The sequence below is a fragment of the Vollenhovia emeryi genome, unplaced genomic scaffold, assembly GCF_000949405.1.
Source record: "Vollenhovia emeryi isolate VEMERY1.0 unplaced genomic scaffold, V.emery_V1.0 DF939143.1, whole genome shotgun sequence".
Taxonomy (NCBI): domain Eukaryota; kingdom Metazoa; phylum Arthropoda; class Insecta; order Hymenoptera; family Formicidae; genus Vollenhovia; species Vollenhovia emeryi.
Genome location: NW_011967223.1, coordinates 1,208,657 through 1,222,721, shown reverse-complemented (window position 1 = coordinate 1,222,721; position 14,065 = coordinate 1,208,657). Strand labels below are relative to the sequence as shown.

The 14,065-nt window shown below is 45.4% G+C and overlaps 1 protein-coding gene and 1 non-coding gene across 7 annotated transcripts in view; one reads left to right on the top strand and one right to left on the bottom strand.

Annotated features, from left to right (window-relative positions):
• Positions 1-14,065, bottom strand: part of LOC105566651 (trehalase) — a 61,042-nt gene that overhangs the window by 14,592 nt on the left and 32,385 nt on the right. For 3 of the 6 annotated variants that reach the window (XM_012020825.1, XM_012020830.1, XM_012020829.1), the window contains one exon: positions 6,891-6,977. In XM_012020825.1, coding sequence (XP_011876215.1) covers positions 6,891-6,977 — 87 coding nt within the window. Of the gene's footprint in view, positions 1-6,075; positions 6,978-9,940; positions 10,412-14,065 lie in introns of those variants that run through there. The other 3 variants (XM_012020826.1, XM_012020827.1, XM_012020828.1) reach the window with 3 other exon arrangements.
• On the top strand, positions 8,726-8,797 carry Trnat-agu. The gene has a single exon. It is a non-coding gene; the product is annotated as a tRNA-Thr (tRNA).

Here is a 14,065-nt window from a genome sequence, read left to right as displayed (position 1 = left end):
ATCGCCCGGTCCGCGATTACGTGCCGACACGATCCCCTTAACGCGAATATAATTATCCGCGTGTAATAACTGCACGCGCGGAAGTGTCTTCTAATCGAGACACGTCGCGTAACGCGGGCGCATTTTTAAGATAGGAGACGTCTATCTGTGAAAAGATCGTCAAGTTATTGTTGTGTCGGTAATTCCTTCCTAGAAGGATATCATTAAAGGTGTTCTTTTTTTCTTTTCGTGTCAAGTCTATTTGCTCCGTTCGTCTAGATTATCTATGTTAATACATTTTCAAATGAATGGAAACGATGGCGTGGGAATGATAGCGCGAGTTTAGCGTTTGCGTCATTTATCCACGATAATTTCGCGTTTGAATACGCACTCGTATACCGGCGATAACCGCCGGTCACTTGTATCTCACCGTCTCTGTCACTTCTGGCGCGAGCTGCTATCGCTAATAAACCCTACGCGCCCGCGATTATGCTCGACCTGCTGCTAATTAGCCGGTTTCACGCAACAACCTAAATCTAATGGCCGACTTCCATCTGTTATTCTCGCGAACGACACGTGCGGACATGGATTAGTTGTTACGTCGAATGTACGCACAAAAAATTGTCATGGAAAATAACGAGGGGAAATAGATAATTTGTCACGTCGAAGTTGTCGCGTCAAGTGCGGCGGATCGCGCGACGTCGGCGATAGACCGTTTTAATTACCAGTCGATTTAATTAACACACTTAACGAGAGTCCGCGCATACGTTGCGTCATACGACGGAAGAACGGTACGTGTGCGGGATCTGCATTTGAGCGTAACTACGCGGATTGTTTCTTAAAATTTACCCTGAAAATCGTGTAATCGTGGTAACAGCATGGCGTCTGGGAGAATTTTATGGGAGTCTTTTTGAAATTTTACCATACATTTTAGAAGTAATTATACTTAGAATACATTTTACTACTAAAATGTATGGTAAAGTTGCAAAAACCTCTCGTACAATTCTTCAAAATGCCATCGTTGTTCTACGATTACATGATTTTCAGAGTAAATTTTAAGAGAAAATCATGTAATCGTAGGACAACGTGGCATTTTGAAGAATTGTGCGAGAGTTTTACTAGTGAAATGTATGGTAAAATTTCAAGAAACTCTCATAAAGGTGCGCCATGTTGTCCCACGATTGCATATCGGGGGAAATTTTAAAAGAAAATTCTCTCTGCGTACCTTCCACGATAAGATCCGCATTTGATACACGTCGATAATAAATATCCGTTTAAGCCCCCGTCGAACTCGGAGTCTGTCCGTGCGAAAACCCGGTGAGCATCTCAGATTGAAATGTCATTGCGGGTCTTGGCCAAGATGTGGCCTGATCGCGCCACTTTATTAAGACGTCATTCGAAGATCTCCGGAAGATTCAATTTACTAAGCTCCAAGGCGCGTTCGGCGTGCCGCCACTCGTGTCCTTTTATACATCGTCGGTGCTATTCCCCCCCAAAGTGCCCTCGTATCACGCGACAACCGAGGATATCTCGAGCCAAACGCGCGCCGCGGCGCGACGAAGAACGGAGGGTGTTTCGACCACGATCAGCGAGTTAATCGTCGCGATCACGAAATGTGCGCGTCTACATTACCGGATATACCCGGTGCGCGTTATCTCGGAAACGTGATTCGGATCTGCCTCATGTCGCGACGCGCTTTATACTCAGCAAACATGTTTGGCATCGCGCGACGGCGCGAGTCGCAAAAGAAGTCCCCGGCTTCTTGGAAGGCATTGCCGAATTTTACCGTCCGCGAATTACCGAGCCCGAGTCCCCGGAACCTATGATCGTCCGCAAATTGCGGCATCGCGATCTCCTTGAGCGCCTTAGGAAGAGGGTCATTACGTCTTTCTTTTTGTTTCACCGACAGACAAATGTCGGACATGCAGTATCGGCCAAAATTGTATCACCTTTCGATTTTTTTTTTAGCATAACTGCACGGAGAGAATTTTCTTGTGAAGTTTATCCTGAAAATCATGTGATCGTGAGACAGCACGGTATTTCAGAAGAACTTCATGAAAGTCTTTTGAAATTTTACCATACATTTTAGAAGTGATTATACCTGGTATACATTTTGCTACTAAAATGTATGGTAAAATTTCAAAAAACACAGAAAATTCTTCAAAATGCCACGCTGTCCCACGATTACATTGATTTTCAGGGTAAATTTTAAGAGCAAATTCTCCCCGTGTGGTTTTAAAGTGCACGAATGCAAACTTCGAAAATCATGGTGCATTTTGTCCAATTTCACTGGCCTTCGTGTACGAGATGCACCTGTTATCGGGCGTCTGCGATATTGTGAGCACATTCGATGCACTTTGATGAAAGAAAAACTAAAGGTCATATAATTTCGATTGGTGCTGTATGTATTTCTTAAACGATTCTTCTCTGGGGAAAATGTCGCGTGGACGTTGGGATGGCGCGACGCCACACTGAGAAAACAGTCTCTGAAAATTTATGTGTGGCATATATGCCTCAAATAATGTTTATTTTAGCGAAATAAACATTATATGCCACAAATAAATTTTCGAAGACTTTTCTCTCAGTGCAAAATTCGCGAGGTTGCACGCGGAATTGTTAGGTACCCTCTAGAAATTATATACGATACGAGATAAGCGCTGCTGACTTAACTGAAATTTTGCCCAGCACACTCCTAAGATTGTGTGTGTACTAGTCAAATCGTTGCACGATAAAATTCGAAATTTTAACAGCACAGCCGTTTTACGTCGCCCGTAAGTGAACTGAAAAAAAATTCGATTTGCTAAAAAAACCTTTTGCTGCCATAACTGTAAATTTCTAAAGCACAGCAAACGGTTTGCTGTTGCACCTTGTACAATAGGCACAGCGGCCAAATATTTAGCTGTCACAACTAAATATTAGCTGTCCACATTTTACAACTGTAATTTAGTTGCCGCGTGCAGTTTTTAGTAACGGCAGCTACACTTTTTCTTTCCGCGTGTCGGAAGGTAGTTTCCTCGTGGCAGCTCGAAAGAGTATGCAGAATTATAAAGAGCACGACGCAACGATATCGTCTACGGCTTTATCTTACGTGGTATTAACAAGTCGATACCCTTCATTGGTCGCCTCGCTTAAAAAACCGTGACGTATCTGCAAAAAGCAGTTTCGCAATGCCCCTGCCAACCTGATTCCTTCCAGGTATCTACACCGAGTAATCGTTCGGTTAAAAATACATTACATATCGCGAGTAAAATATTTTCAGAAGTACAGCGTGTGCCACAAACTCGACGATGCGCTTTTCCATTTGCATTTAAACGCGCGACGCGGAAAAAAACGAAAAAGCTCGATAATTCCGCGCGCACCAGGGAATCAATTCTGAATCTGACAATATAATGAAAACGCTGAGAGTGAGTAGCTTGGTCTCTTTCTAACTGTTCCCTTGGAAAGAGACGAAGCCGCGCATTTTCAGCATCTTCATTATATTGTAATGATATAAAATTGATCCCCAACTCGGGAGGCACGCGGAGAGGCGAATCCTTTAGATGAGAGATGCCGGCGAGGACGCGTCATCGATCGGGCGAGTGAAAAGTTTCCGTCGCAAATCAACGTACCACCACCATTAGCATGTGCATACATGCACGTGTAGAGCACGCTGCAAAGGTCACGCTCATTGTGCTCGCGGAACACGCTAATTTAGAGCCCAACTTGCCACGCGTCTGATTCCGGTACGAGGTTCATTGCTAAGGTTATTTCCCTAAATGCCCGCGTCACGCGTGCCCGCTAATGCAATGTACGCGTACGTAATCCCGTCGTTTTAAAGCGACACAGATTCCTCGGTGCGTCAGAGGCTGCGATTATACCGTTTAATCGCGCCGCCGCGCTTCACGAGAAGAAGGAAAGCGCAAAATTTGAGAAGCGGCACTTACAATTACATCTGGACAAATTGTCCGCACCGGTTCCCACCGTGGTCGCGTCCGTAATCGCCTTCTTCCGTTAATAATTAATTTTCCACAATTTACTTCTCGAAATAGTTGCACTCCTTTCACCTTCTCTGCTTCTCGAAATGAAGCAGCGACCAACGCACGCGCGAGAAACAGCGCGCCGATCTAATTTCGGACTATTTTTCTACGTACGTTTCCGCAGCACGTGGTTCGCGTCCACGTTGAAACGAAATAGGAATCGCTTGGGCGAAGTCCCAAATAACAGGAATGCTGCACAAACAATGCTATGAGCGCTTTGACTTGTAAATTGGAAGATACCACGTGCTTAAAAAAATAATGTATTTCTGACAAGTTAACGTCGCGTTGGAAAAAATATGTCTTGCAAGAGTTGTACGAGGAGGAATGTCGCATAAAATTTAAATATAGATAGTGCAAGCTCTGAAATATGGAAACGCAGAGCGATTCGTGGCGGGGCGAATTTTATTATCCGGTAGTCCATTGAGGAAATTTACGAATGACTGATACGCATGTGACGCGACTACTTTTTACTGCCGCACTGAATGACGTGCCTCGTCGTTGTCGACGACTCATTTGTAGTCTCGTGACATTTCCGCGAGGCGTCTGATACCCAAGACCGGTCAGCTGTCGAAATTTACTCGTCTAACGTCGTAGAGACGCGACTTTCTGACAAATAGACAGTAACGGACATTTAAATGGGCGTAAAACTTCGAATTTTAGAGTTTATACGAGAAAAAAATCTCGAGTTTATTAAAGCCTTTGAGGAAAGTTGAGAGTTGTGATAATATTATTGATTAGCGATTATATTGTACCATTTTGATTTTCAAGACTACGTGGTTTTTTGTTACAGTCTTTCAGTCTATTTCTAGTAACGAAGTAATTTGGAATCAAATGCAACAGGTAAACCATTTCAAAAATATGACGCGGAAGCTATAAACGAAATATTGTCATTTCGTGGCCGGTGAGTATTTCGAATTTCAGCCTCGTATCAAATTGTATGTTTCAAAAAAATTACATTGCCGCGCGGGAAAAAGTAGCTGCCGCAGCTAAAAACCGCACGTGGTAACTAAAGCCAACGGCACACGAGACCATTTTCCCTACTGGATTGCTTGCGAGAGCCAGGATTTAGTCACCTAATCTAAAGCTCTGCGTCCTTATTGATTCTCGTAAGGAATCCAGTAGGAAAAACAGTATCGTGTGCCGTTGGCTTCAATTTCAGTTGTAAAATATGGACAGCCAATATTCAGTTGTGATAGCTGATATTTTGCTACTGTGCCTATTTGCATTAGGTGCGACAGCAAACCGTTTGCTGTGGTTTAGAAATTTATAGTTACGGCAGCAAAACATTTTTAGCAAATCGTGATTAGCTAAGGTAGCGAAAAAACTTGTTTTCGGTGCTTAACATATAAACATTACCGCGGCGATGTGTAAACGATCGGCTGGAAGTTGGAGTTACATAACAGTCTGTAGTTTCATAGGCGTTTGTACAAAATGTAATAATGCCTAATCCTAGCTAATTGGTCCGACGTCATTTTGTAATTCCACTTCTGCAAATGATGGCTGGATTGAGACAGGTGTACGGTAATTGGAATGTAAGATTTTATGCAATTATTAACGTAATCGCTTACGTGCAAGTCAGTGGCGTAAAGCACTCGATTTCGAGTGTCTGACATAATCGCGACGAATGATAAGCTTGCTTCGAAAAATTGTCAAGTGTTTCATTCGAGATTTTTCCCTCGTCTCTCCGCCTCTTCGTCCGCTTCAACGTTAATTACGAACGAATCTTTAACGAATATTACGAATATCGAACGACAATAACGTGATATTTATGAGGACAAGCAATGAGTAAATCGCTAATAAATAAAATATCAATTTTATTTACCGATCGCTTTCAAATTTCTGGCACATGGTGCGACAGAAAATGCGACTTGACCGCAGTTTGTCGCAGTTATCGAAGGCCAACGGCAGTATCGGTTTCTAGCGTCACTTAAAAGTAATTATCTGTTAACAACGAGCGACTTTGCCGATCGATCGCGAAAAGATAGAGGGTTTTCGAATCGAGTTGCTGGGCCGGGTCGAGTATAACGGAGTGTGGAGGCTGAATTTCATTTGGTTTGGCTGGTTTCTCTGTGACACTTACCTTGAACACGGGGGCGGTTTCGTCGTGCCCGTGTTATCCGCGATAGCAGTGCTCGGAAGAACGACGAGGAACGTGAAGAGCGCAGCGTGCACCACAGGACGAAACATCAAAACGGAGCATGTCGAAACCATGGCCATTTCTTTCGCTCTCGACTACCGGTTTTCGGTGCCCCTCCGTCCCTTTTATTCTCTCGGTTTCGTACTACTTTACGTGCGTGCGTGTACGATCTACCCTCTCCTCCTTCCTTTTTGTCTCCTCACGTCGCCGTGTCGATCGTACGTATTCGCGATTCGATTTTACGCTACACAGGCACGCGCGGAGAAGCACGCGCGCATCACTCTTTCTCTTGAGGTTTTATCAGGGAAAATAGCGCGAGATGAAAAACGAGAAAAAAGAGACCGACAGCACGCGTGTACCGAAAGTCAGATTTTTAACGGCGTCTTTCTCTCCGACTTTCCCCTCTCTGCTTTCTTACCGAGAACCGAAAAGCCGATCTCCTCGGCGTTACGATCGCACGCGTTTTTCTTGTTTTTGTCCTTTTTTAACGTTTTTTTCGCTTTTCCTTCTCTCTCCTCCTCTTTCACTCTTGATCTAGCAACTCTGCTTTCTTCGTTAAACGTTTCTCCCCCGTTTTGTTCCTCTGTTGTTCGAATTTTTCGTTTCTTTTAGCTTTTAGATTTGATTTTTTTTGCTTAGACCCGGCTCGATTCGAGAGTGTCTCTCGTGCTCCGTTTTTTATCTATTTTTTTTCGAGCGAGGGATACGAGGGTGATGGCGCGCGCGGGTGATGATCCTGATGCGAGTGTGATCCTTACTTTTTCGTGATCGACTTCGGATGCGGGCCCACGAACTTTCGCAGCCGGCGGGGTGGTCTCAGCTCCAACAGCGAGGCCGCATCTCCCCTGCAACAAGAAACGCAAAAAAGGCGGACGTTAGACGGGCAGGACGTCGGTAGCCTCGCGAGGGGATTTTGTCGCTGTCGCTTAATGTCGCAATCACGCACTTATGTCATTTGCATTCTAATACCTCTCTTCGTAAAAGGATTTCTCGCCGCTCTACGCGCGATTAAACGTACGCGAGGCGAACTCGGTGGGGCACGCGGACACATCGAGACATCTCGCCGAGCGAATTTAACTCTGACCATAAAATTTTACAATGCCGGACACGCCACGTGTAACACCGCCAATCTAAGTGTGTTACTTTTATACGCATATGTGTGCAATTTGATGTAGCGCTTTTCGCACGTTTCTTTCCGTTCAAAATCGCGACACGTGATATACGTCACATTTAAACATTTCTTGTCGCTCGAAGAGTCTTTTTAAACGGCAAGTGACGTATATCGAGTCACGTGTCGCGATTTTAAACGGAAGGAAGCGTGTAAAAAGTGCTTCGCCAAATTATACACACATACGTGTATAAAAGTAACACACTTAGACTCGCAGCGAAGCAATTCGATGCGATCGAACATCGTCACTTTTGACAAGCGGTACTCACGGAAAACGGAGAAACCTCTCCAACGTACGCGTGACTGTTCGTTTTCTTGCCGCGGTTTTTACGTCAAGGAAACGTAGAGTCGTCCCCGCGACAACATAATATCAGAACCGGTAAATCGATCGCCGTACTCTCATTAGCTAACTGCATGCTGAGTCCGTAACTGCACTCAGCGCGTTTGAATTATGCGGCGAGCTGCGATTTGTGAGTCACATTAAAATAATTGGGTATGCATTACTGCGCCGATCATTAGGACGATAAATATGAGGAACGATCCTGCGGATCGATCTATCGCGATGAATTGTTCGCGAGTAACACGAGCGCGTGAGAGAGAGTCACTTCTGTTGCGATCTGGCGAATAAACATAAGTGTAATACACAGAAGGAAGTAAGGGCCATCGCGCACAAAATTGCATAGTTGCATATGCATAGCACAAGACCGTCTAGACCAATAAGTACGTTACGTAAATCAATATGGCGATTCAATCCTCGATGTTCATTGGTTTAAACGGTTTTCATGCTATGCACATGCAGCTATGCAAGTTGTGTGCGATGGCCCTAATTCTTTGTTAACCTCACAGTCCACATTTTGACGCCAGATTGCGATAAAGTTTCCCCGATTTTCGCGAGCGAAGTTGACCTCGACGAGGAACCTTGAACAATTTGAAACATGTCTCGGAGTATTAATTCGAAATATTGTACTTGGACTCTGCAAATTAATGTATCATGTGTCGTAATTAATTAACGCGTTACAACAGATACCTGCGTATGGATAAACAGTCTCTCGAGCCGCAAATTTTGTATAATTTATCGCAATCGGTTCAACATAAATGCACTGAAGATCCCGAACGACGATCGGGAAACTAAATGTGTGACAATGATCTACTGGTTTCATCAAGAATTTGAGAAAATTAATCTCAAATTTGAATTACTTTATCATATTAAACAAATAATAATGCATAAGGCTCTAATGTTAAAGCACAAATACGAAGTAATAAAGGATATAACAGCTGCAGGACAGGATGTTGGTGTCTAAATGATTTTAATTTTTAAATTCATTGCGAAAAATTTACCAGAGTTTGAACCTGGACCTTCCTCTCGCTAGGCGGGCGTCCCACCACTTCGATCGCCGAGACTCGATCCGAGCTGCACGATCACATGCCTCGGTGGTCGAATTGGTGAGACGCCCGCCTAGTGAGAGGGAGGTCCAGGTTCAAACCCTGGTTGAGGTAAATTTTTCGCAATGAATCTAAAAATTAAAATCATTTAGACACTTCGTATTTGTGTCTTCACATCAGAGCCTTATGGATTTAATTAATTGTTATAATTATTATATGTTATAGAATTTATATAGTAAGAATTACTTTATAATACACGCTATAATGTTATTAAAATTTAACGATTTAATTTTCTCGAGTGCTTAAAAAGAAATTAGTTACGACACGCTCGTTTAATGGCTTAATTTGAGAAGATAAGCGCACGACGAGAGATTCACGGTAAGATCTTTGATAATCAAAGCTGATACGAAATTCTAGATTACGCGCAGCTGCGAGATCTCAACCGCGAGCCTCAAGACGCGTTTTATTTTCTGCACGATCGCACGCCGTTGAAACGTGCGTACGTATCAGCGACATGCTCGTTAAGTTTGTCAATACCGGTCACCAAATTGACATCACTCGCGCTTATTTCCGTCCGTAAATGGCACCGTGGCTACATTTAGCCACGGAGCAACCACGAGTGCGATACGTGTCACCTGTCTGTTCGCGGTGCGATACACGCATTAAGGAGGCGGATAAAGTAAAGTCTGTATTAAGTGACTGTCGAATGGTATCGAACGATCAATTTCGCGACAGATTGCCGCGATATCAGAATCCTCTCTCTTTCTCTCGATGTGAAAATTTGAAAAAAAAAAAAGAAACAGTGTGCGGTCGAACCTTTTACAATTCTACCTTCCAGTTTATCGCGGAAACACAGCCGTGAACATCTTCCCGCGATATTTGCATGCTCAGCGTGCGCTCTGGAAGGTTAATAGGACAACTGGTGATTCCGAATACGTCGCCCGAGATCGATTATCCGATCGACGCCGGTTTATCGACCGACGCGACCGGCGCGAAATTATACAAATTGACAATGACAATGTCGTCACGTGTCCAGCCGTGATAAGGCGATCCGTCGTAATCGTAGGAAAATTCTACGAGATTGCAACGAACGAGAGCACCGGCTGCAAATAAAGTAATTGCGTCCAATCCCCGCTTAAATCTTATCTCGAGGACCTCGGGAGAACGATAAAAGTTATGGTAAGTCAATAATTACGATTATCGTCGCAACGAGAGTGTCTCCTGACGCGACGCGCGAATGCGCGCGTAACTACTTACGGGATGCGCACGAGTCAACCTTCGCGTATCTTTCCAATCTCCCGGCGAGACCAGCCTCGCACGTAAGGCACCGCTCAGCGCTAAATGCTTTTCCTTCGGTCCGCTCCTGATCGAGCGCCAGCTCGTCGCGCGTAAAATTATCCCTCGCGAGCGGTAACGGATCGAGGCGGCGGGATCTAGTGCCGCGCTGGTCTAATTGCAGCCACCGATGTTCGTGGACGACGAGACACCTCTGCGGTACGGGAAGCAAGACGGAAAGAGGAACCGGGAAGAAACGGCAGAGGAAGAAGAAGGTGAAGAAGAGCGAAAGAGGAAGGGAGGGAAGGGAGAGTTACGCCGACGATGCACTAGCCTCTCTCTCTCTCTCTCTCGCCTTCTCTCTCCTACCGATGGGGGAATCCGACGACTCCTCAGCTCCGGCAATGCACACGGTGCAGCGTGCGTCGTACGACTGATTCGCGCGTCCCACGCGGCCTGCCTTTTAAACGGCGTTACGTCACGCCGCGCGCGAGTCGAGCCTCCGGCCGCCGATTCGACGGGAGCGGCGCGACGGCCGCGACGATTGGCCGGCGCCGAGACACACACCCCGCGCCGGATTCAAATTTCTGATAGCGAGAGTCGCGGAGTCGCGCGCGCGCGCAAGAGAGAGAGAGCGAGAGATCCGGATCTGTGGGAGAGATATACTCTCCGCTGATGCTGCGCGCGTTTCGGGGAACGAAAACGGATCCGTGTTGCGTGTCGGCCGGGTGACAATGACCGGGGGATTACATCGCGGCTACCGTAGACGCGCGCGACATTTTTCAGATGTCGCATCTTTGACGGTCACGGGAGATGGGCGTCTGAGACTCGCTGGAAAGAAGCTTACGAAGCTCCCAGACGTAGGGACGTAACGTACTTCGGATACCCGAGCGCGTATCTTAAATGTCACTTTTGACATAGGCACGTCTCGCGATAAGCCCGAGTTACCTGCATTAAAATTGCAGAATCTTTCGCAATCGGTGACGTTCGTATCGAACTAGTCTTATACTCGAGCTATCCTGCGCGAGTTAGTAAAATTATATGAAGGATATTATTAGACCTTACTTGCGGATAAGAAAATGTCAGGATGGGAGAAGGAGACCACGTGTGTTAAACGTTAACCGAGCTCTGACGTCTTCGCCCGTAATTTCTCCGTAGTCAACGGGTACCCGTGACGTCGGTCGCTCGCGCAAATAGTGAAAGTGACCGGCAGGAACGTACGAAATTGCCGACAACTTTGCACAATTGACGAAAACGAACGTCGGAAGCGACGCCTGAACGCAATGTATTTGAGTAACCGGTCATGGCCGCAGGCAGAGTCACTGAACGAAGGGTCGCTTTCCTTTCCCTCCAAGTTAATTCGCTCGAGACAAGGTAGGAATTTCACGAAAGGCCGTGACAAAACGATCGGTCGTTTCGTGCGGGTAAAAAGTAGGCCGGGCGCTACGGTTCACTGACAGCCAGCGAAAATATGCTCCAAGGTTACATCAACCAGGCTCCGAAGGAAGATTAATTATGCCGATAGAACGTACTCCGGGAAGAAAAAGACAGCAACCCATTTTGGGGCCCACAATTAGTAATCGAACTATTTGGATTGTTCGTAACTCTAAGCTTTTACGAATTTTACCCCGCGTAACTAAAAGTTAGCTATTCTATCTATATCCAAGATTTAAGTAATACTAATCGACTCTCTCAATTAGTTCTATCGATATTCAGTAACGCAGAGATACTTTTCATGCACTAACCGAAATGTTAAGTTGTTTAACTACAAAAAAACGGTCAAAAGTTTTTCCAGATTAGAATTACGAACAATCCAAACGATTCGATTACTAATTGTGGGCCCCAAAATGGTTACTAACTGTCTTTTCTTCTCAGAGTACGAATATCGCGAACAAGTCGCGAGTACCGGCGTGGGACGCCGCGGTCGACATACCGCAATCGCCCTTTCGTCGCCGACGATAATCGTATCGGCGGAAATCGTGACGGTCAAATAGAAGAAATGCGCACAGCTATTCTCGCCTATTATTGCGCAATCGATGTTATATAATCCTTTTTATAATACTTTGAATCACCACATGAGCTTTCCACTCACGTTCCCGCCGGATGAATAGGCCGCCGGCCGCGTTATTCTAAACGGCGCGGCGACGCGAATACGTATGCACGTATGCCTAACATTTGTTTAATTGTTCGCCGTTCGGTGCAAATTGTCCGCGGAACAAAGGACGAGACAAGCGCGCGAATGTTACTCGTCGGCGGAATAGGAATTGCGCCCCCGTTCGAGAAAACAGGACACCGTGATTAGATCGCGCCTCGCTTATTTTCGATCATCCGCGCCAATCTCGATATCTTATCTCGCGCGCGCGCGCGACGTATGTACAATCACGTCGGCAGAAAGCTGGCACGATCGCTTTTCTGCCACCATCATGCATCTTCGCGATGTCGAAACGGTTTTGGACCACGCATCGCGCTTTACGTAATCGCGCTCTTCCTTTTACGAGCCCTCAAGACGATCCAAATACTCGGCTCGCGGATTCAACGGCTCCGGCTCGACTTGGCGCATTCGAGTCTTTCCTCTACGATTCGTTAGTCGAGCGAGCTGCCACAGATCCTTGCATGGTGCAACGACTTGGTCCCGGCAAGTTGGACAACATGTAACATTACTTTTCGTTGCGTCATGCACTCGGGCCCGTGGATTAACGCCGCTGGCTAAGTGCGCTCATTAATTATCTCCTCAAGTTATTTATCTCCCTAACGCGATTAATCGCGCGTAATTAAAACTTTACGCCTCTGCGTGGGTCGCTGATGCGATCAAATCGCGACCGTCATCTTTTTATGCTCGCGACTTTTGCAGCGGTTCGCTGCTTCCGCAAGAGGGATACTCAGTTGGTAAGGAACTTAATTCAATTTTCTTATCCGATCTTTGATTGAAATAACGAGGACGCCGGCGATCAACCTGTTCTGTTCCCCGTATCGTTTAAAGACGCTTCGTTATCTACGGTCGTTTTACAGGTAGGATCATTTCCGCGTGCATTTGCAAGTCTTTGGAGGCAATTAACGCGTCGTCGCGTGTCCGCCCGGTGACGAATGTGCGTTTGTCGAAGAAGGTTTCTCATTAACCGGATTACTTCTAGTTGCGTTCGTCGCACGGCGAGCAGAATCTGCTTTCCGCCGGGAAAAACCCGATTCGCCGAACACGCGATACTCTGAAACAATTAGCCGACTTAACCTCGGCTTAATTATCCGTTCGGCGAAGCGTGGCGGAGATTAATTGCCGCGGGTACAAACTTTCTTTCGATACTTTCCCTCGGTGTTCCGCGAGACCAGCCTCGCCGCGCGCAATCGGACGCCTCGACGTTTCTCGCACGTAGCATTCCACTGGGATCGAATCGCGCGACTGTTAAAAATTCGCAAAATCGATTCTTGGCACAGATTGACTTTCCTCTTACTTATTGTCAAAATTAAATGGTGAACTTATTGTCAACCCACCTGGCAAATTTTATTAAATTCGTTACAACATTTCGACCTTACTTCTCTGGGGAAAAAAAGACAGTTATAACCCATTTTGGGGCCCACCATTAGTAATCGAATTATTTGGATTGTTCGTAACTCTACTCTGAGAAAAATTTTGGCCGTTTTTTTATGTAGTTAAGCAACTTAACATTTTGGTTATTGCCACTTAAGTGAAAATTATCTTTGCGTTACTGAATATCGACAGAACTAATTGAGAGAATTGATTAGTATTACTCTAATATCTTGGATATAGATAGAACAGCTAATTGTGATTTTTAGTTACGCGAGATAAAATTCGTAAAAGATTAGAGTTACGAACAATCTAAATAATTCGATTACTAATTGTGAGCCCCAAAATGGGTTGTAACTGACTTTCTTTTCCCAGAGTTGAAGTACTTGAAAAGGAAGTAAGGTGGAAACGTTGTAACAAATTTAATAAAATTTGCCAGTTGGGCTGACAAGAAGCTCACCCTTTAATTTTTAATCGTCACTGGCGACTGTAAGTGACATTCTTCTTTCGTTGTTTATCGCCAAAAAATGACGCAATTTTCGCGGAATAAGTTAGAAGAAAATTTCGCGGTCGCTATTCCGAAAAAA